Raw genomic sequence first — 22,986 nt, 5'->3', positions numbered from 1 at the left:
GCAACTGAGAACGTAAGAAACAGCGTTCCGGAGTTGTACGTATCCACTGATAGAGGGAGGAACGGACGGAATCACCCGGAATTCGTGGGGTGATGCCTTTAAAGGCAGAATACCACGAATCTGATATGATGAAGGAATACGCGGGAAAAACTGGAGATAGAGTTGTAGATTTTGGGATCAGGAGTGGTTCCGCTCATCTCTCTCTAGTCGTCCTAAAAAACGACGTGGGAACCGCTTTGTTTCCTATGAAGAACGTTAGAACGCTCCTCTATGTATACGTTCCGGTCCCTTCAGCAATCTATTCATAAGTTTCACTTGGATAGGCTTTCGAAAAGAACTCGCTGGCTTCCGACCACTGCCCAGCTGGATGCGGCGCATGTGCAAAGGTGGCGCGTTGCAGCTGAAATCGTCGTGAAAAACGGAGTCTTTCACACCGTTTTTTTACTACGATTAAGGAGAGATCGGCGGAACCACCCCCAATCCCACAATCTAGGACCCCCCGTACAGAGTTTGTCCATCGAAAATCCATACCACATCAGATTCATGGATGATGCGTTTAAACGTTACATCTATCTGGATGGAAGTACAACCATTCCAACACTATCGATTCTCCTTGTACATATGCATGTAATTCGACACCGGTTGTGCAGATTTATTTAAGTCAATTTTCACGAGAAGTTACTAAAATAGTGATTTTTTTAAATATAGAAATTCCAATTAGTAGTACCGATTAGAATACGGGACTACGGATCCACTATATCATTCCACATACGTTTGTCATTTTCCCTGCAGTAGGATAAATGGTTCCAATATATACCTGAAAGAAATTTTGATTCAAATGAATTGTCATTGTAATATTGTAGAACGACTATACCTTGCCATTTTGAACCATCTCGTAACTCGTAATTGAAAGAGGACAGCCGTCAATTTCAACCTAAAAATGTTCACTTCGAAACACTTCGAAATCCCGAAAAATTAAGATCTAATATGAGTATTTTACTCTTCTCTCTAAAAACTAGTAACAGAATTTTTGAGATATTATTTATATATTCAACTGGCGTTCCAGAAGAACACTAACTACTAGAAAATCCTGCGAAATGTAATGAGGACCGACACGAACAAAGATGATCTGGATAGTGAAAAGACAAAAAAAGGAGAAAAGATGAGAATACAGGGAAGACAGTAATGAGTTCCGTGTACAAATTCCGCCTAAATAAAGGATAAGGGATAAAGTGTCTGGCGTTAATCAATCGGCTTGGGATGCACCCCCACGTTGACTTCAATTCAGAATCGTTTGACGTTTACGAACGACTACGTAGTCTAGACAATGACTTCCGTGGGGTAGCCGAAGTGTCAAGTCAGTGTTTTTATCCTCCCAGACAAGTCTGGTACCAATTTATCGACCCCGGAGGGAAGAAAGGCTTGGTGAGCACGAATCGAACCTCCGATCGATCGTGCAGGAAGCGGAACCTCTAAGCGCTACACTGCACCCGGCCTAAGTACCTTGGCATTATTGATCCTGCTGAATTTATGGAGAAGTGCTGGGTATCTAAAAGCATCAGAGCAAATTATATTAATTCTCAAATTACATGCAACCTATAGCGAAGTCAAAACGACATGAAGCACGGTGCAGTTGCGTAAGCAGTTGCTCTCGAAGCGGTACGCGGTCGAGGTCGTGGCGGTCAGGAGCGTGGTGAAACCTCTGCTAGCACCACTCATCGCTGCAGTTTGCGACGGTCTCGCCTCGGTTTCAACTGCCGCCTCCACCGCGTCGTTTCTTCCGGGTACGCAAATGCACCGCAGCTACACTACACCGACTATATAGTTGGGTCAAAACGACATGAAGCACGGACATTAGCGCAAGCGGCTGCGCTCGAGGCGGCGCGGTGTAGCGTAGCGGTTGGGGTCGTGTAAGGATCCTCGCCCATCTCTGTAGTTCGCCATGGTCCCACCTCGATTCCAACCGCTGTCTTCACCGCACCGCTTTGAGCGCACAGCCGCTTACGCAACTGCCCGTACTTCATGTCGTTTTGACCCGACTATATGCTGATGGCATCCACTCAAATCACCCAGTCCTCTTCTGCACCGGAACCACAGGTGGAACATAATGTTATTTGAAATTTCGTTCTTGATTGCAATATCTACGTAATTCTGTTGTTATCCACATAGAATGCACAAATTTACATGGGATAGCTCAGCTACAATATATCACTGGGGGTAAACGACCTTAGTTATGGGACGCTTTATAAGGCTATCCGCATAGTAAACCAGCTGTGTTTAACGACACTCGTTAAGGGTACGTAGAGAAGCGGAGAGCCTTCGGCGCCTGCAGCAAAAGAGGTGAGAGGAGCGTCTGCACTTTTTTTTGCAGCTATATTTTCTCTTTTTTTCTCAACCAGTTTCTGGTGAGAATGCACTGGAAGATACTTGATCATCCACCTTACAGGCCAGACTTATCACCAAGGGATTCTCAGATGTTTGAGACCTATCAAAGAAGCACTTAGAGACAAACGACTTGAGAGCAACGATGCAGTGAAAACATTCGTGCGGAAATGCTCAGGTACCCGTTCGTGTTTTTTTTTTCAGGAACGGAATGAAGAAATTATCAAAACGTTGGGAGCAATGCATCATAAACGAAGGAACTTTTTTTTCTAAATAGAAAATCACGGGCGGGTGTGGCGCAGTCGGTAAGAGGTCCGTTGTAGCCACACGGTCGAGGGTTCGAATCCGCCCTAGTGCTCACCGAGATTTCATCCTTCCAAGATAGATAGTTTGGTACCAGACTTGTCTGGGAGGATAAAAAGACTGACTTGATGTTCGGCTGGCCCCCGCAAGTCATTGTATAGGCCAATACGCGTTCCAAAACCTCAACGGTTAGGAATTTCAGTAAAAACGCGTTGGCGCATCCCAAGTGGATTGATACGCCAGTGACTTTATACTTTTTTTATCCTAAATAGAAAATCTAATTCTAGAAATGCAGATTTTCCTAAGAAATAAATTTTGTTTGAACAAAAGGTTCGTTTTTATTTGACTGTCCCTCATATTATTGTGTTTTTGAGAGTAGGGAAAGCATATGGGATGGATTTCGAGGGAAAACCCTCAGCTTGATGCTCCGCTGTTCACAAACTTGTTTTTGGAGGATGATATTGTAATTTGCAGAAATTATTGATGTAGTAAAAAAAATAAATGAGAGAGCAATGAACTTTTGTGCAGGGCAATTGACTTACCTTACACAATTCCTTCCCTCGACGTGAAAGGAAGCACAGCGTGTACAGCGCCATGTCGTATTCTGGGGAAGTTCCGATCAGTATTGAGCCGGATCGCTTCAATTTTTTCTGCCAGGTAAATTTTAGTGAAGCCATGACTTTCTGCAAGACACATTATCCTATACTTCCTTCCAGAAAGATCGAAAATACCTCAGCATTCCCTGCAAAAAACTGGACATACCCCGCGCTTCACGATAAATCCTTTGTAGTCGAAATTTTCCGTTACATTTTTCTCGAGATAGTAAAATCGCACCCAGTTATGGAGACCGGACACCTCGTTGTTTTTTTCCTGAAGATCAGTGATATTACTGGCTCATTACAATTATCACTGTGACTGGATTACCACTGCCATTGATACATTTGCACCACTACCTATAATTGGGTTTATTTTTATTTCAACAACTTTTTCGAAAAATTAAAATTGGCCAATGATTTTGTTCGGAGAGGAAAGTGTTTATTTGAGTGAACACTTAACGTTTTCGATTGGAGCAGGGTTTTAATCGGAAAGAGTATGAATCAAACGGAGAAAGAGCGTACGTTTTGGCAAACGCGTCACATTCACTGAACTAAAGGCATCACCCCACGAATCTGAGGTGGTGTGGATTTCAGGTGGAGTATTCTTATAGGGGATCGTAGATTATGGAGAGTGCTGTGGTTCCGTCCATTTCTTCCTAATTGCCGTAAAAAAAGGCCCGGAAGATGCGGCGCCGCACAGGGCTGGCGCGCTCCAATCGAACTCTTTGTAGAAAATAGTGCGCCGGAACGCTCGAAGCCGTATCTACCGGGCCGTTTTCTGCAGCAATTAGGAAGAAATGAACGGAGTCACCCTCCTCCCCATTCGTGGGGTAATGCCTTTAACACATTTTCCGTCTACTATAGGTGTTGGATTAACTCTTTTGACTTAAATCGCTACCTAGATATTTACTAGAGGACTTTACTTCGACTAAATTCCGGCGTTGAATCAACCAGAAACTCAGTCGGAACAAAACGTCCTGATTTGTAGTGCCATTGCACATAGCCGTCCAAGTACGTAATTGCACCACAACTCAGGTAGTTTAGACTCGACCGTATAGTAAAGTCAAAACGACATCAAGCACGGCTCAGTTACGTAAACTGTTGCGCTCAAGGCGGCGCGGTGGAGCGCAGCAGTTTCAACTGTAGTGGACGATCTTCACTGCAGTTGAAAAGTTCGACTTTCAATGAACCTCGGCATAGTTGGATTTATATTATCGAGTTTGATAAGCTGTACACGAGGTTTTTAAATAAATTTTCATGTTCTGAAGAAGGCGATATAGCTGAAAGGTTAGCCAATAAATTTATTTTACAACCTCGTGTACAGCTTATCAAACTCGATAATATAAAGATCTCCACTACCACTGTTCACTTCTGCAGTTCGCGATGGTTCCGCCTCGATTCCAACCGCTACGCTCCACCGCGACGCTTCGAGCGCAACCGCTTACGCAACTGCGCCGTACACCATGTAGTTTCGACCCGACTATATAGTCGCTGGCAGCCGTCCACATCTGGCTAGCTGCGCCGCGTTTGCCGTACGGTTTTCCGTACGGTTTCATATTTCCTACTATGGTTTTCTGTTCTTACACGCATATTTCGATGATAAGACGATTTTGTCTGTAGAAAGGACTTTTCAAGAGAAGGCTATGAACTATGGTACCTCTCCCATGAACACATGCTCAAATCCGGATGTATCCAATTTTCCTTTTGCTCGCGAATAATGTGCGAACCAAAGATGTTCTATCCACTGCCGGAAATTTGATGCACTCGTTGTGAATGGGTGTCCTGAAGAAGTTGATGACTTAACATCGAATTTTATTATTAATATGAAATGAAAGCATTCACAAATTTTTTACTTTCGAAACAAGAGGAATAAATATAATAATGTAGTAGAATTATAGTAGGATTAAAAATTTAATGTAATAAAATCACAGTAGGGTTAAAACCACATGAACCACGGAGCAGTTGCGTAAACGCAAAACGGTGAAGCGTGGCGATTACAATCTAGAGAGGTGGAGGTGGGGGAAGGACCTTTGCTGCTGGGACCGCTACGCTCCGATGTACCGCTTCAAACGCAGCCGCTTACACTACACACAAACGACTATACATAGACATACATTTCAAAGGTAATGAGAACAAAATATAATAGGGTCAAAACGACATGAAGCACGGTGCAGTTGTTTAAAGGCATCACCTCAGGAATCTAGGGGGTGCGAATTTTAGGTGAAGAGTTCCTACACGGGGTCGTAGATTATGGAGAGGAGGGCGACTCCGTCCATTTCTTCCTAATTGCCGTAAAAAAGCGGTCCGAAAGATACGACTTCGAGCGTTCCGGCGCGCTATTTTCTGCAACAGGTTCGGTTGGAGCGCGCCAGCCACGTGCACGCGCCGCATCTTCCGGGCCGTTTTCTACGACAATTACCAAGAAATGGATGGAATCACCCTCCTCTCCATAATATACGATCCCGTATACGAATATACCACCTGAAATCCGTATCACCTCAGATTCGTGGGATGATGCGTTTAAGCGGCTGCGCTCATGGGGACGGCGGTTGAAATCGGGGTGGAACCATCGCGAACCGTAGCTAAGAATGGTGCTAGCGAAGGTCCTCACTCGATCCTTACCGCTACGCTCCACCGTGCCGCTTCAAGAGGAGCCGCTTACGCAACTCCACTGTTCTTTATGTCGCTTTGACTCTACTATACCTCTTGTGTCTTTTCTTTTCTCGTTTCTGTTGCTTGTTTTTGCTTATTTTTACTACTTACTCCACCTCTGCACCTTTTTCGTGTTTGTTGAAGTGACTGAGGAGTGCAGAATCGCTATTCACTGTAAAATTAAACATTTTGCTTTTTACTGCTTGTACAAACCATTAGGACATAGTAGGCAACGCAGATTTTGTTTTGGCGGCTGCGTCGCGGCAGGCCACGTTAGAGCGGAGCAGCCTCAGCGCAAGCTTCTACTGCTTACTATTCACTACTGTAAGACTGTGGAAAGTTATGATCATGCTTCATTTTTTTGTCGTTTCTTCAATATCATTGTTTTCATCAGTCCAACTTCACTTTTTATACGCCACTGATCGTTTTCAACTTTACTGCTATGTTGCTTATATTAAAGAGATGTGTTTCTTCCGTAAACTCCTGTTGTTTTCTCTTCATGTCCGAATTTCAGCTTCTGTCGGCTGTTCAGAGTCGTTCTTTCCGTAAATGTAGCTCTGCTTTCGATACATTACTGCTCTTAACTCAAGTTTATTGCCACCTTGCTTAGATTTAACAGGTATGTTTCTATTTCAGGTTTCTTTGTAAACTACTGTTGTTTTTTTTTTCATGGCTTTACGTTTTTGTCTTCTCTTGTTTCTTCAGAATCGTTTCTTACATCAGTCTATCTTTACTTCCGATACGCTATTGCTCTTTTTTCAAGTTCTCAAAGCTATATTTATATCTTATTGTCTTTATTTGAAAGGCATATTTCTTCCATAAACTTCTGTTGTTTTCTTTTCAAACTTTACATTTTTATCATCTGTGGTCTCTACATAGGTTGATGTAAGGAACGATTCTGAAAAAAAGAGAAGGTAAAAAGAAAAGCCATGAAAAGAAAACAACAGGAGTTTATAGAAGGAACCATAGCTGCATTAGGGAGGAGCCAGAGCCTCCTCAGGTGAAGGGGTCCAGCTCATGAGGCGCAGCGCAAGTGATGACGGTACCTCTGCCAACCGCCCAAAAGTGAACCGGTACTTTCACCAACAGTCCAAGAGCCAACGGGATTCCCTCAAAGAGATCCAAAAGTGAAAGAGAGTCAGAACACCTTCTCCGACTATCTATACACACAATGTCGGAACCGCTGATTCGACTCCCTTCACTTATGGATGGTTGGCGGAGGGATCCGCATCGCTTGAGCTACATCCCATGGGCCAGACCCGCCATTCACCTGAGCAGGATCCTGCTCCTCGCTATCGCACCTATGTTTGCGACATGTATGCAAAAAAGGTGCGGGATCTTAACAGTGGTTTATTTATAGCTTGGCTTCAAATTTTTGAAGAAATCGAAAATATCGGACGCCTTCTCTCAGCCTGGGGCTTTGTCAGAGGAAGTTACTTCGTTGTGCATTGCAGTTCGATGGCGAGGGTCATATTTACGCCACTCAGAGAAAGCGTTGGCTGTTGAAGCAGAATCCAGAAATATTTCTTCTCATCAAAAACAAGTAGGGAAACCACTGTTTAGCCTTAGGGATTTTGAATTAAGTTCGATCTTCTTAGGTGGATGTTGGTAATACTACTAATATTTAATATCTAATATGATTGTTTTTAGAAAAGCACGCTACCTTTTTGTTTGAGTAATGCAAACAACTTCTGAAAAGGTTCCGATGCGAGAACTGTCCTCAGAAATGCAGCAATTTCTCTTTTTTCCTGAATAAAGTCAAACATAGCACAACTACAAATCCAAGATGCGATGTACCTCTTCCACTGAAGTTCTTGGCTCTGCTATCCCCGTTTGTCGATTGTAATTGTCCATCATAGCCATCAACTGAAGGAAACTGGACTTCCGAAAAAGATCAGGGTCCACTTTTTTGAAGAATCTAAACGCAAATTCGGATGTTATTGTGAATCTCTGATGGATGCCCATGACTTACCTTTCTTTAGCGTTGTCTCGTTCATCACTGGATTGTGTATGGTCCTGATATTTGATCTCTATCTGACCTGGTCGCGCTTTATTGTGATCGAGGTCGCGTAGTTTCATTGAGAATTCCAGCAGTTCAGCATCTTTTATGTCAAAAGCTAAATGAAACATCATGTAAGAAATTCTTTTCAAAACTCCTCATTCTCCCAGTGGTTTCTCAGCATCATGTGTGTAGGGTCCTTCGGATTGACGCGGACCTCGCCCAAACGCATATCACGGGAAAGAGGTATCTCGCCATTTAAAAACTCATTAATACATATACTATATATTTCTTGCACATTGAATATTTCCTATTTTACTTACATATTCTTGTGTTTATGACGTGTGTTTATATACAAATGGGCGCCGCTATCACGCTAAAATGTGAGTTCATTTCTTTATTGATTCGGAATTCGGGTTCGTCTTTTTTAAAGTACAACATGAATAATTTTTGCATCTTTTTATATTCTGAGTGAAAAGTTCGACTTTCGATGAACCTCGGGATAGTTGGATGCCGTACTGGTTTTTGATGAGCTGTGCACGACAAATGTGTGTTTATGGGCTAACGTTTTTAACGCAAAATCGCCTTCTTCAGAGTCTGAAGTGGGCGACTCAATTCGTAATTTAAACGGCCAAACCTCTCCACAACTAAACAGATAAACTCCGTGCCTACTTTTTCAATCACCGACTTAACAACTACAAGGAGTGCTCGGGGGCGGTCGTTAGGTACCTACAGCTGGTTATGTTCAGCCGAATAAGCGCCTGCAGAAGAGGCTGTCGGTAGGCCCGAGTAGGCATATCTTACGTTAGCAGTGATCACTAAGCCACGCCCATCCATCACCACATCACTGATATCGTGTGGCGTGTTTGTATTGCAAGAACGTGATAGAGCTGACTTCTAGGAAGGTTCAAAGAACAAAAAGGCAACAACGTGGAAAGTGCAAAAAAGTAGAAAATGAAAATGCTAAAAATGCATCAAAAACGTAGAAGATTTGTACAAGAACAAAGCAACATCAGGAACCATAGAGGAAGGTGAAAACGTTCCGAAATAAAAGTTAGAAAGTGTAGAAACGAGAACCTGGTCGTTGGAAAATTGAAAAATGAAAATTGTAGATGGAAGATTCTAGAGGAAGATTAGATTTGTAGTTGAAAAAAAAAACTATATAGAAGATATAGATATATTTGTGTCTGTACAGAGTACTTATTGCACGTTAAATGCTGTAATAGACTCTAAAAGTTTCAATCTCTTTGTTCTACACAAATAAAGCACTACTATTTTCTATTTCTGGGATTTCGTGTGCAACCTTCCATGTATGTCTATACGTAAGCGGTCGATACTCCGTACAGAAGTAATACCAGGGGTAGCGTGCTCCTGCGAGGCATGTTTCGCACCTCATTAGACGACGAGGGGCGAAGATGGACGATGTGATGAGCGGGCATAAGACGAACGCAGCGCAATGCTCTGCTGGCGGTATTAACTGCTGTGCAGCGCAATTAACGATCGCCGCTGCCAGTCGTTTTCGGTTTTGAAAAACACTGGTGTTGGTACTGTTTCTCGTTAGTAGAATGTTCTGCTGCTGAAGTGAGTTCTTATGTCACTCATTTGCAGGAGTAAGCTTACCACATCATTAGAAGTTGTGGTTATGTTGACGTTACCCCTCCATTATTTTGATTAACTGTTTATAAACTTTACCCGCCGAAGTTCTGCTGAAGTAGGGGAGAGTAGTGTGTAGGCGGTAAAAGGCTAATATTACTTACGATCGATGGTTTGGCAAAAACCATAGTTCAACAAGCCCTTCATTCTTCGGCTCGTTTGAAACTGATGCAAATTTGTCTGCGAAGATAGAGGTCATTGAACTCTCTATGATCCAGAACTGAAGCAAGTCGCATTAGCGTGTCTCAGGGGAGATTAACTCAGAGCCCTTTTTCTTTTCGGTCTCTGTATACTCATTTACTTGGCAACTGTTGGTCAAAATGGCTGTTGACTGCTTCTAATTAGTGACAATCCCAATGCTTTATGTTGTTTAGGGATTTAAAACTTTCAGAAAAGAGAGGTTTTCTGGGTTTGTGTCTTTTTATCTTTCTTTTCCAAGTGTTATTCTCGTGTGAAAATTGGTGCTAATATTTGATGATAATCTCTGCATGCACCTAGGAGACTGTTGCTGACACCACTAGCACCACACTCCCAAGAGAGGTATTAGATTTTTCGGAAAGTAGTGAAAGGATAAATGTTTCAAGAACGAAGGTGACATCGAACCGACATTTTTAGCTTCTAGATCTCCAGATTTTTATGCTGTTGGTATAAGTGAGCTTGTGTCTCGTTAGCAAAAATGTGTTGATTGTAATGATTCTTATTTTAACTGAGATGTTTCTATTTTAATTTGTCGTATCAGAATAGACATTACTTCCCGAACACCCTAATAATATTCGAAGTAAGTGCATTCTTTTGCTGTTTGTTTCCATTACTTGCGTTACAGTGTTGACAAGTCGCTTGTTTTAATTTCGAAAACCCAACCAAAACGTATTGGAGACAATAGCTAGAGCGTCCATCTTTCCGTTAAAGAGAAACTGGGAACTGCTCGTGACATCACCCACATAACGAATTCACGAATTTTCGCAGTCCAATTTGGTCAAAATGATAATGAACTGTGAAGAAAATTATCTTCACTACCGGCAACCCTAAGTAGACACAAAATTACTTGAATTATGATGCAATTGCATTAGCTGCTGCGCTCGTGGTAGAACCCTCCCTGGCTCGAGTCGAGTTGCCAAGCTGAGCGAGGTCCCATCGCACCTCTCCAACCGCGACCATTGAAGGCACCTCACCACGAAGGTGACGATGTTTGGGATCTTTTCAGGAAAAACTAGCATTCAAGGTGTAGCTGGCGAGTATGAGTGTAATTACGCCCTATTTCCCTTAGTCGCTTCTTAAAAGTCGTGGAGAAAGGCTTTCTGACAGTTTTTTTCCAACGAGACTACTACTTACTTACTCACCTTCTTTAGAACGCGCCATCCTTGTCCAGGCACCGGTTTCCTCAGTAGCCAATTCATTGATTCTATTTAAATGAGCTACTGATGTGAATTCATTGATTTTCGTCAGTCCGCTCGCTGACGCGGACGGCGCGTTATAAAGTGTTTCGTAGAAAAAATCGCAATAGAAGGTCGTTTCCCTCGCCATCTTTCAAGATGAGTAAGGGGGATTAAGCGTGGTCACGGCCATACTCATAATTTCCACCCCTTAACCCTAGCGTTTCTTGGAAAGATAACAACATCGTCGATTTCATACTATACTGGTTTTGACGTGATTGCACCACAAGTCAGGTGGTTTTGATGCAACATTGTAAGCTGAGAGTGAGTTTTTTTTATGTGAGAATTCCTAACGCTTACGGGGAAGTCGTTGAGATAATGCGCGCACAATAGTGGCCGCCAGCACCACGCACAGATACATATCTGAAACTACAAGCATAGAAAATTAAGTATAAGAAGTAGGATCGAAACGACATGAACCAGGGAGCAGGCCATATAGCAGTAGTCAGCGGTTGCGGGCTCAAAGCGATGCGGTGGAGCGTAGCTAGCGGTTAGAATCTAGAGGGAGGGACTCTTGCTGACATCATTCCTCGCTGTAGTTTGCAATGGTCCCATTTCGGTTCCATTCGTGGTCTCCACCGCGCCGCTTCGAGCACAGCTGCTTACGCAACTGTACCGTGCTTCATGTCGTTTTGACCCGACTATACATATATTTCAGTGGTAATGAAAACAACATATGTTGTTTTAATTTTCAAAATGAAAGGAAAGGGATCTAAGTCAGAGGCTTATTATGACAAACTGAATGTGAAACATGAGATTACTTTGTGTGAACATCTGGCAGTTGTTCTTAAATATGGCAGGTTAAACAAACAGAAATTGCAGTGTTGAATGGTTGGTGTTCAGTGCGGTGAAGCTGTGCATAGGTTATTCTTTACTGTTTGAACATCCATAGCCATGAAAGGAGAGAATCAGAAAAAAACCGTCGGTTTTCTCTGCGGAATTTTGCGAAAAGTGAGTCAATATGGGACTTATTGAATAAATGCTCTAATTTGGCATTTTTTCTCGCATACCAAAATGAATACTTGACTTTTCAATGGGTGAATGCTCCATGAAAGCCGTTCTTTTTCCATATTTTTCATTTTTTTTATCTTTCATGACTTTTCCGGACTTATTGTAATCACTCGAGTAAATTTTTTAAATTTACGCTTATATTCATTTAACTAGGACGGTTCCATAATGAATACTGTATTACTTTTACACGGCGCACTTGCGTAAACGGTTGCTCTGGAAGCGGTGGGGTGGGGCGTAGCGGTTAGAATCGAGTGAGGACCCTTTCTACCACCGTTCGTTGCTGCAGTTCGCGATGGTCCCAAACCGCTATCTCTATCCCGCCGTTTCGAGCGCAATTGCTTACGCAGCTGCACCGTACACCGGAAAAAGCTTCGTGGGCTATTAAAAGGCACGGCCGACCTATCGACAAGAAGGAGATGTCTAAAGACCCTACTCAGCGGTATCTACGGTTGCACCACAGTGATAAAATATCAGAACTACGTTTGCTCCATCGATGATTCGACACCATCTGAGCCCAATCAGATTTTTAAATAGGTCGGCTTTGGTTAACTGGTACTAGATTTCGTTGAGTAAATCCCAATTTCGATTTCCTTTGGATATTGGCATTGTATAGTTGAGTCGTGCACAACATTTTTCAAGGAAAAGCGGGATTGTTATTGGTCTCTTTTCTGGCTGAAGTTTCGGTGTCGTGTCCTTCTTCAGAGGCTAGAAAATCAAACAAACTACCCTGTCAAATACCTCGTCATCCCACAAGATATGACTTAGCAAACTGATTACTCAGAGACAACGTCACAGTCAAAATAGTTCTTACCTTGATAACCAAAAAAACAATGATTGCTTCAGTTTAACTGGTTATTAAGTTGGCCGCTAATAACTAACAACGATGCCCCTTGCATCTGATAGCGTAGGTCTAAACCTTCAAAGGCCTTGATACGGGTTACGGTTACTCGTTGGTAACAGCGTTGCATTCTCCTTCACGAGTCATGAGTGGACTTTTGCCTGTTATATAAAAAGCTTCCAATTTTTTTTTTTCGCGGCAGAACGTCTGGTTTGCGTGACAGGATCGTGACTGCTATCTGGGGGAGGTGTTGCCATAACATTTTCTGCGATGAGCATTTCGATTTTCATTCGAACTGAAGAAGCGACAGAACACACTGGACTTTTCCTTGTACCGCCCACATTTCGATTGGCGTGGGCGATGGCTGATCCGGTTACTGCGTAACTCGTAGAGTTGCGTCATCTCCTGCGTGAGCATTTGATTGCCTATTATACTCATAGGTGCCATAGGGAGAAGCCGGATCCTTTTCAGGTGAAGGGGTTGAGCTCATGGGGTGCAGTTCAAGTGATTGGGGTCCTTCCGCCAGCCGTCCAAAAGTGAAGGAGGTGAGAGTACCGGCTCCGACTATCACATCTATGACCATACTGCGGGGACTTGGAGGAGTTTCCCTTTGTTTGGTGAAGATTTCACATTTTTCTTTTGTTTTGTTGTTTTCCTGTGAGAGTGCACCGTGACTTTACGGACACCTTGCATTTTCCTCATTTGCCATATCTTGCTCCGGAAGCGCAGTGAATTAAAGTGCACATGTGGATTTAACAATGTATTTATATTTTATACAAAACATAAAGTGCGCAGCGTTGATCAATCCCTAAAGAAGTGCGCTTACGCGATCGACTTCAACTCAGACTTCATCTGAAGTTTATGAATGTGCAGTCTTACAACGAATTGCGAGGGCGAACCGATGAATTAAAGGCATCACCCCACGAATCTGAGGTGGTACGGATTTCAGGTGGAGTATTTGTATACGGCATAATAAATTATGGAGAGGGAGGTGATTCCGTTCATTTCTTCCTAATTTTTGTAAAAATAGATGCGGCGCGTGCACAGGGGTGGCGCGCTCCAATCGAATAGAAAGTAGCGCGCCGGAGCGCTCGAAGCCGTATCTTGCGAGCCGTTTCTTACGGCATTTAGGAAGGAATGGACGGAATCACCCTTCTCTCCATAATCTACTATCCCGTATACGAATACTCCACCTGAAATCCGTACCACCTCAGATTCGTGGGGTGATGCCTTTAAGTAACTGTTTTTTCTCCTCTCAGACGAGTCTGGTACCGGTATATCGACCCTAAGGGAACGAAATGCTTCGTTGGTACTAAAGAGGACTCGAACCTCCCATCGATCATGCAGATGGAAAGAACTGTCCAAATGGAAGCTGCTTTTTCTTCCGATATTTTAGAAACATTAGAGAACTTCTCGTCGTGTAAAAATATTTATATCATACTTTGCCATGATATTCGTAAGGAGTAGTTAGTGTAATCCAAAGAAGGAAAAGATCCGGAGAATTGTTCATATTGGAACCATAAAGAGGTAAAACAGATGTAAACAGATGAACAGAACAGACAAAAGTTTTACATTCACACAAACAAAAACGATTTGTCCACAATGTTACTTTTTTTCCGAAATGCTGAATGGTGATTTCTCTTTTCTTGGTGGCATTTGATTAGTTTCCACAAACAGAAATGAGACAAAGTTTTAACAGTTCTGAAACGTTCTGGAACTACACAAGTCTTCCAGCTGTTCTCCGACATTGATCAGTAATAGGGCCGGCGGTAGGGAATATCGAACCAATAAACACCTGTAACAAAAGAAAAAGACTGTAGGATTCGGTGACTGCGGAATCTATTCAAGAAAATAACCTTATTATTCTGAACGAGGTCATAGCTGGTGATTGATAGTGGGCAGCCGTCAATCTCAACCTTAACGATGAGGGTTGGATTACCGCTAGAGAGACATTCATCGTGATCACTGCTTACCTGACATTGTTGTCGTCCTCTTCTCGATAAGAAGCACAATGTGTACAAGGCCATGTCAAATTCAGGAGACGTTCCAATCAGAACAGAACCGGATCTCTTCAAATCACCTTTCCATGTGAATTTAAGAGAAGCCATGATGTTCTACAAAAGAAATTCATATCTATGAATTCCAAAAGAAAGGTTTCATAGAGATTTTTTAGAATTTTTTCTGCTGTTGCATCATAGTCGCATATGCGATGTGATGCGAGATGAATACTGCTGAGAAGTGAATCAGAAAACGAGAAATGGTTAGTTTTCTGACCCAAAGGAAAGTAAATCTAACCAGAACTACATAAATAATAACGACCTACTCCTCGTTTTATGACAAATCCTTTATAGTCGAAATTCTCAGTTGCATTCTTCTCGAGCTGATAGAAACGAATCCAGTTATGTAGACCAGAAATCTCGTGGTTTTTTTCCTGAAAAAAATTTGGATAGCTCACTATTTTAGCATATTTTACATGGCTTCATCATGGATGGATTTTTTTTTTGCACGAAAGTGACGCATAACCTTGCAGACACTTATGTGTCTCTGGGCGACCGCGAAGCGTAGGAGATTTATGAAATTCATGTAAATATGAAAACGTACGTGCACGAAAGCGCGAACAAAGCGACCGCGTAAAAAAAGGAAGATCGTGCTATTTCTCTTTGCGTCGCACTCAATCGGTCAGCCCTGTCTCCTCCTCCTCCCCCTTCCTGCTAACCTTTTCATAGTTGATGTAATCATTACTCTTCCTTGGCGCTGATATGAAGAAGATTATGGAAGGTTCTGCAGTAAAATTGAAGAGTTCAGGACTAACCCACCCACGCTACTCCTCCGTGTAATATCACCGGATTCTTGAACAAACATCACAGTTTGGTCGAGAATCAAAATATACGTGTCTCTCCGCCTAACTCCGCCCACTCGGCTTGAGATTATTCGGTCGCAGTTCACTCCAGCTATACTTTCAGAATCACTGGTCAAAAAATGCGTTGCCCACTAGCACGGGAAATTGCACGAAAATCGAACTTTCAACATTTTTTTTCGACAGATAGAACGACAGAAAACTCGCCTCTCCAATGAAAACATGCTCAAATCCTGATGTGTCAGCTCGTCCTCGAGCACGTGAATAGTGCACGAACCACAATTGTGCAATCCAATAACGGAATGTTATTGGATCTTTTGCGAAGGGATGTTCTGAAAACTGTTGTGTTCGAGTTCAACTGACATTCATACAAATTCAGCCGATTCACGGAAACCACGTACTTTTCTGTCTTAGAAATTCATACAGTAGTTTCCATGGCTTCGATGCGAGCACGGTTGTGAGGAATGCAGAGGTTTCTTTCTTCTCCTGAAAAAAAAAATTGAGTGAGTTTTTCAAAAGCAGGTTTGTATTTTAGTTGTTTGACTTTGGGCGGGAATTCCAAGAACCTAGTGATATATTTGTAAGGAAATGCATGGAGAAAAAAACGAAAAAAAACCCGGTGTCTTGTGCTAAGCGGCGCGTGGGCGAAAGCTCAGCCCATGACCAATTCACGTCATCTTACATTTGTTGGAGTATTACGTACATTATTATCACATGCAGGTACATTGTGTACATTTGGTACCTAGTAATTTGTTCTTGTAGTATCCCTTAGTTATTTGTTGTAATGTTATCCCTTATTACCTACTTATTTGTTGTTATGTTATCCTTTATTACCTAGTTATTTGCTGTTATGTTATCTCTCATTACCTAGTTATTTTTTAGTACATCATAATCGATCGATAGTAAGGTCAATTGGTGACTCAGGGTTCGCGCGCAAATGGGCGGGGTTTTCCAGGCCAAGGCGTATATAAGGGCGCGTCTGCACATACTAAGGCGGACAGCCTAGAATCAGTGAGGGAATTCGAGAGGTCCTAAGTATCGGAATCGATTAGTCATCGAATAGCTGGTGTTGCGGTGGAGGTCACGCGCATCATTTCGCAATATCTAGAAGTAGCCAGATTAGGACCAGCTAGTAAGGTATCACAGCCGCATTTACCCTTCGTCACCAATCGGCACGAGCCCTGGTATTTCCACTCGTGTTATTATTGACAGTCATCTAATCTCAGTGCATTAAGTTGCCATAAGATAATCGACGAGTTATTTTCCCTCAATTGTCATTAATTGTCATCGGTCATTTCGGATAAAGGATATATTATTCGACTGTGTGGTTGAATATTTTCCGTCGTGTATCTTATTCGTGTAATTGTGAGAATACAACCGCGGACCATTTAGTTCATTTTCAGACTGCAGTAAACACCCAGCTCTATCGTGAGGTACGACGTACTGTATTTAGGGTGAGGCTTGTGGTCTGGAATCCCAGAGCACTGTCCGGTCTAGCGGCATTTTACATTTACATGTTGACTCACCTCTGAAATCGGAACTCGTGGCTCGGAGATCCCCGCTTCTCGTACGAAGTTATTTGTGAGATCAAGAAATTGACTAAAACTTTTCTTTCTCAGAAGTTGTGGATCGACTTTTGTGAAGAAACTGAAAATGTGAGCAGTTTACTTTTACGTGGAAGTGATCGATAAGCGACAATGTCGTCAACAACGTACTCTCGTCTAGCATTATCTTCAGAATCTCTGGTGTTTGTGTGCGCTTGATAACTAATGTAAATTTGACCAGGTTCAGCTTTATTTTCGTCAGCGTCTCGAAGTTTCTTCGACATTTCCACTAGTTCAGCATTTTGAATGTTGAATGCTGTAAATAGATCCTTGTTTGTTTTTTCATTTGTTTTTGCTTTTGTTTTTTCTGGAACATCAACGGCAATAATGATGATAAACCTCTTCACCGAAACAGGCTACATTTTATAAAATCCTTGCTCAAGGTGAATTCCCTCCTCTCTCCACCCCCGAAAAGACGGCTTGGAAAACTGCTTTCATGTACGAATTCCCCTCATAACGTCACCCTTGTATACGTAGCGTTTCTTTCAGCACACCTCATCCGTTGATTTTACTAGCGTAGATACCACCGAGGAAACCTCAACAATTATCGTCCGCTCGCTAACAGATGCAACACGTGTGCGGTTGTGGGGCGTCATAAGGCGCATCGTAGGAAAATTTGTACGGAAGGACCATCTTCCACGCCGTTAAGGGAAATTGAGTGTGAAGACGCTCACATCTGTAATATACATCACTAACCAAATCTTTTCCTAAAGAGAACACAACATCGTCATTTTCGTGGTATGTTGCCTCTAAACAAAATATGAGGTTCTATTTGTAGGATTTTTGCGCGAAATAATTTTGTTTATAGATTTCTTGTTCGGTTTCCTCCTTAATCCCATCTAGCTGGAAACTCCTCCTATGTTGAAAATAATTGTAAGGTATTTTTTTTTACAAATTTTGTAGATGTCCTGCCAGTGAACGATACCATTTGGTGGTCTTATTTTAAGTAGGAAGAAGTCTTACCATCTCATCATCTCATATTATATATATATATATATATATATATAGTGCTTATTTTGATCGCAGAGAACATACAAGATTCAGGAACCCTTGCGCGTCCGCTGCCTCACATTCCTATGCTCTCTGGTTCTGTCGCAACCGAAGTCGCGTCGAAAAAATATATGTCCCCTACATATCTACATGTAAACATATAGTAGCGTCAAAACGACATGAGGCACGGTGCAATTGCGTAAGGGGTTGCGCTCGAAGCGGCGCGATGGAGCGTAGCGGTTAGAATCGAGGTGGGACTATCGTGAACTGCAGCGAAGACTGGTGCTGGGAAAGGTCCCTCGTGGACCCCAACCGCTACGCCCAACCGCGCCGCTTCGGGTGCAACCGCTTAAGCAGTTGCGCAGAGCTTCATTCCGTTTTCACGCTACTATAGTTTAGCGATACTGAACGCGTCCGTGATAGAGTGGATAGGTACGATTCTTTGTGGCGATTTAGTTTCTGAAAACCTTTTTTTTGAACGTTTTTCTACTCAAATTAGTGGCAGTTTGGAAATTTCTACTTCATACTATGTGGTTCTCAAACAAATCTCTATAGTTTCTACACTTTCTAGTTTTTTCTGACTTTGAGATTAGTAACAATTCTTTCTTGTAGATTAAAGAGCGTACCATTCATTATCGATTTCGTTTATGAATATCAATAGACTCCGCTAGCTGCGAATTTGGCCCAGGGCCAGCGCCAACGATCGGAATTCCTCAAACGTTCGTTTTTCCGCTACTTATCGAAACATTTTCACTTCGCAATTCTTAGAAATTTTGAAGAATCTAATTAGAATTCTTAAGAATCCAATGAAACATTTAATCGCTAAGAATAGATTTTCGTTAACAAGAATCATTTGAACCCGGAACCCAAACAACGAAGTGCGAACAGAAACCGGATCGATCGATATTGCAATGCCGCCGTGACGACGGAATTATGAATTTCCCACGCTATTCGACTAAAAATCGCATGTCATTCCTTTTGTTTATGTGATCACATGTGCATTTCTCTCCTATGCCTTTATGGTCAATGTATTTCGTGTGAAACCACATCCTGAATGGAGATTCTGGATGGAATTAGAGGTGAATGCACATCTAAATACATTGTACCTTTTCCTCCAGATTAAGAATGTAAATACTCACGTGGAATGCTTTCAGCTGCGGAAACGAACCATACGTTAAACGACGACAACAGCAAACATAGAAACATGTTCTGAAAAAAAAAACTGATTTGTTAAACAGAAATAATCGACAGATATATGACAAACACACACAGAGGTCACATCAAAGAATATCGCGAGAGAAAATTCCCCTATTGATTTCCTTTCATATTCTTTAGATGATTTATTTGCACAATAAACTCATAGAATAAGAGTCCCGGCAAGCGCCGAGAGGAAGCCGTTGAACTTTCGTTGGCTTGGTGTGCTTGCACCACAAGAGCCCGGTGGACCGCGACGCAGCCGCGTGCATCGGGCATGATGTCGCCACTCCCACGTCTGGATTTTCTTCATTAATAGCGTATAACCGATTTTGAATGGGTCCAACTGAGTGCCACGATCCCGCTACGATTGGAATAGAGAGAAGTAGAGTGTGAGTGAAGCAATGCAAAACCATACCGGGCGCGTCGCAGTCGTCCAGCTGGACATATTCTGCGCTGTCCATGGGTACACCATATGTTTCCATATGTTTCTTCGTACTTATAATTACTTGTACAGAAATCGTTTTACCGCTTATTTCGTCACTTTTTCATCCGTGATGCACTTCAAATCTTCAAATATGTATAAAGAAACCAGTACGCTTTGAAGAGCAGAAACTTACCTGCATAATTAAAGGTAGCGTATCACGAAACTAACGTTGTTGGGGTCTCTATGTGTTTTAGGACGATTGGGGAGAATTGAACGAGGACACGCTCATACTCCTAATCTACATCCCGAATTTTATATTTGCCCACGAAGACACTAACGTCGTCAATTTTTTGATACGCTGTCTTTAATGCGAAGAATGTTGAAACGATATTTCCATTTTCGATTTTTTGGACGTTTCTGCAAGCATTTTCTTAATTATTATTGATTATTCGAAACACTACCCATATTCTTTTTCAAAGGAATTGCACAAATTTCAAGGACTATGTATATGTTCCTTTCATTTATGTCGTTTAAACGTGATTTCTCTAGTCTTTTAGTCATTGTTTGTCGTGGTTTTTGCATTAAATCATTTTAAATGCGCCATTAATGCGTTGACGACAAGCGGGTTTTGAGAAAAAATTAGCCAAAAAAGGGGAAATATTAAACGAATCAAGTGAGAAAAAACAAAAAAAAATTAACTGTAGTTCACCTATGGAGTCATAGTCGCTTGAATCTTATGGCATGTAAGCTAAAGTTATTAAGAGAAAAATGAAGGTAGAACTTTCAGAAATAAAAAGCGCAGGCGAATGCGCCCCTTCCGCTTCCAACTGAATTTTCCCCAAAATCTTTTATGGTCACTACGCAACTCAAATGGGAAACTAACGAAATGAATGAGGAATGATTAGAAATGAGGTTTCTCGTTTTTATCATTGTTCTCACTACAATCTCTACAAAGATGCCCGTTATTAGTTTCTAAAAGAAAGTGAGAAAAAATTAAGTGAAATCCAGATAATTCCCCGTCTTGTCGTAAGTGAAATGAAGGGACTTCCAAGAAATGACGATATCAAGGATAGGATGACCTATGATACCTACGAAACCTATGACATACTACACGTTTTTATGAGAAAAACGAAATCCAAGAACTTTTAATTAAGATTTCCCTTAATTGATACGAAGCAATGCTTGAAATAGAAAGAATAGGAGTTTTTGTGAAATTCGTTGTCTGCTGGAGCAAATCTTATGATTTAATGGAGTGAGAAGAAAAAAAAAACAGAACAGAGTCAGAAACGAAAGCAGTAAGCATGAAAAAATGTGAGGAAAAGAAAAAGTTGTAATAACGCCTTTTTTCGTTCATTACTCTAACATTTTTATATCGTTTCAACAGCATTTCTGTGTTCAGTTGAAGTGAGACAATAATGAAATTCGTAAGCGGAATGGAATTCTACGCTTCTTTCATCGTTCTCGCTATGGTAGCTGATAATAAAATGTTTTCTTCCGTTGCTACCCGTCGATAAGAACAAAATGAAACCAAACGGAGGTGAGTCAAAATTTTGTTGCAGAATGTATTTTCAATGTTCCTTAAGGGCAACATAACAGGAAATTGACGGTGTTAAAATCTCTCGAGGAAGAAATAGGGCTGGCGACGTAAATTATTAGTATGAGTGTGACAACACTCAATTCCTCCATAATCATCCCAGAAAAAAAAAACGATGTCAGGGACGACCGCATTCTGCGTATTTTCCTATGAGACACCTTATTACACGCCAACTTCGTGCACGCCGCGGTCTCCTCTGCAGTCTACTCGTTGGTTCCACTTGAATAGACTGCCGAATAAATCTCATAGATTTTTCGGTCCGCCCGCAAACGCAGCGCTTGTAGTGCGTCAATGACACGTCATGAGGTGGTTCGTAAAAAAATTCGTACGGGAAAGCCACTTCCCACGCTGCGTTTCAGTACGGTTTAGGATGAACTGAGCAAGGCTACGCTCTTATTCATGAATTACACTCCAAATCATATCCTTTCCTGGAGAGATCCCAACGTTGTCGATTTAGTAGTATGCTGTCTTTAGACTGATTTAGATCGGATTCCTTCGAAATATCTGGAATATTAAAGCATTCAGAGTAGTAATTAATGAAGTTATAATCGTAATTGTTAAGGTTTCTTAGCCTAGAAAATGTAGTGCAAGAATTTTCTGTTCATAACGAGAACTAAATGAATTGAAACTGAAAATTCGCCACACATTTGCGTGTCTTTTCATGTAATTCATAAACTTTTTATAACAATCATTGTTTAGCTGAAATAAAATGTTGAAAGAATGCCTAAGCAGCATCAGGAGGGAGTTCTTTGTTCCCACAATCCAATCTACAATTCTCTCGACACTGCACATATTTCTGCACTTGTACTGATCCTCTACTTTGGCAGAGAATGAATTGTGAAGAAGTTATCATCTGTTTTCAATAGAATAGAAATGGAAAGTTCGAGATTTCTCATTAGTGCTCGACCAATTAGTGTTGAACGTTTAAAGGCTAACGACAAAAAAAAAAACAACGAAAACAGAGGTGGCACGCAGCAATTTCAGGTGGAACTGCTCTGTATAGGGATGGTTGACTACGGAGAGGGACTGGTGATTCCGTCCTATTTTTTCTCGCTTCCAATCGCTCGAATAAAATCAACTCCCGGAATGTTGCGGCGATCCAAGATGACAGAGATTGGCGCAAAAGCAGTCCAAGTTATTATCCCTTCTTGTACAAAATGGTGCGCTTCAAAACAAATATGTCATATAGGCCTTAAAGTATCTATCCGGGCGCGTATTTGGGCTTTGACGGCAAAAAATTAGAAAAAAAAGGAAGTAAGCGTGAAAAATGGGACGCCATTGAATGCACCCCCTCACTACATCCGCTTTATTTACTTTAGTTTTATAATTATTTACTAGCAGCTAGTATTTATTTAGCATGATTTATATTTGTTTAGTTAATATTTAATAGTTCTATAGTAAAACGAACATTTGGCTCCTACTACTATCAAGAGGAATCGAGCCCTTGACCATG

At 41.7% G+C, this 22,986-nt stretch overlaps 2 protein-coding genes across 3 annotated transcripts; both read right to left on the bottom strand.

The window, feature by feature from the left end:
- Positions 1-754: 754 nt before the first annotated feature.
- On the bottom strand, positions 755-11,379 carry RB195_004767 (uncharacterized protein; the record flags this gene model as incomplete). The annotated part of the gene is made up of 9 exons (XM_064182753.1): positions 755-817; positions 875-934; positions 3,228-3,368; positions 3,448-3,555; positions 4,939-5,063; positions 7,597-7,681; positions 7,731-7,851; positions 7,906-8,050; positions 11,319-11,379. 9 exons carry the CDS (start codon positions 11,377-11,379, stop codon positions 755-757), a joined length of 909 nt encoding a protein of 302 aa, XP_064034020.1.
- Positions 11,380-14,584: 3,205 nt separating this feature from the next.
- Positions 14,585-19,987, bottom strand: RB195_004766 (uncharacterized protein; the record flags this gene model as incomplete). 2 transcript variants are annotated; one of them, XM_064182751.1, is made up of 10 exons in its annotated part: positions 14,585-14,662; positions 14,724-14,783; positions 14,841-14,981; positions 15,191-15,298; positions 15,932-16,056; positions 16,126-16,210; positions 17,251-17,371; positions 17,440-17,584; positions 19,458-19,527; positions 19,931-19,987. In XM_064182751.1, the coding sequence occupies 10 exons, from the start codon at positions 19,985-19,987 to the stop codon at positions 14,585-14,587; spliced, it is 990 nt and encodes a 329-aa protein (XP_064034018.1). The 2 variants fall into 2 exon arrangements, with proteins under 2 accessions (XP_064034018.1, XP_064034019.1); XM_064182752.1 differs by having other exon boundaries at positions 19,931-19,960.
- Positions 19,988-22,986: the final 2,999 nt, after the last annotated feature.

Source organism: Necator americanus, chromosome I (genome assembly GCF_031761385.1).
Source record: "Necator americanus strain Aroian chromosome I, whole genome shotgun sequence".
NCBI lineage: Eukaryota > Metazoa > Nematoda > Chromadorea > Rhabditida > Ancylostomatidae > Necator > Necator americanus.
This window is presented reverse-complemented; position numbering and strand designations above follow the sequence as displayed.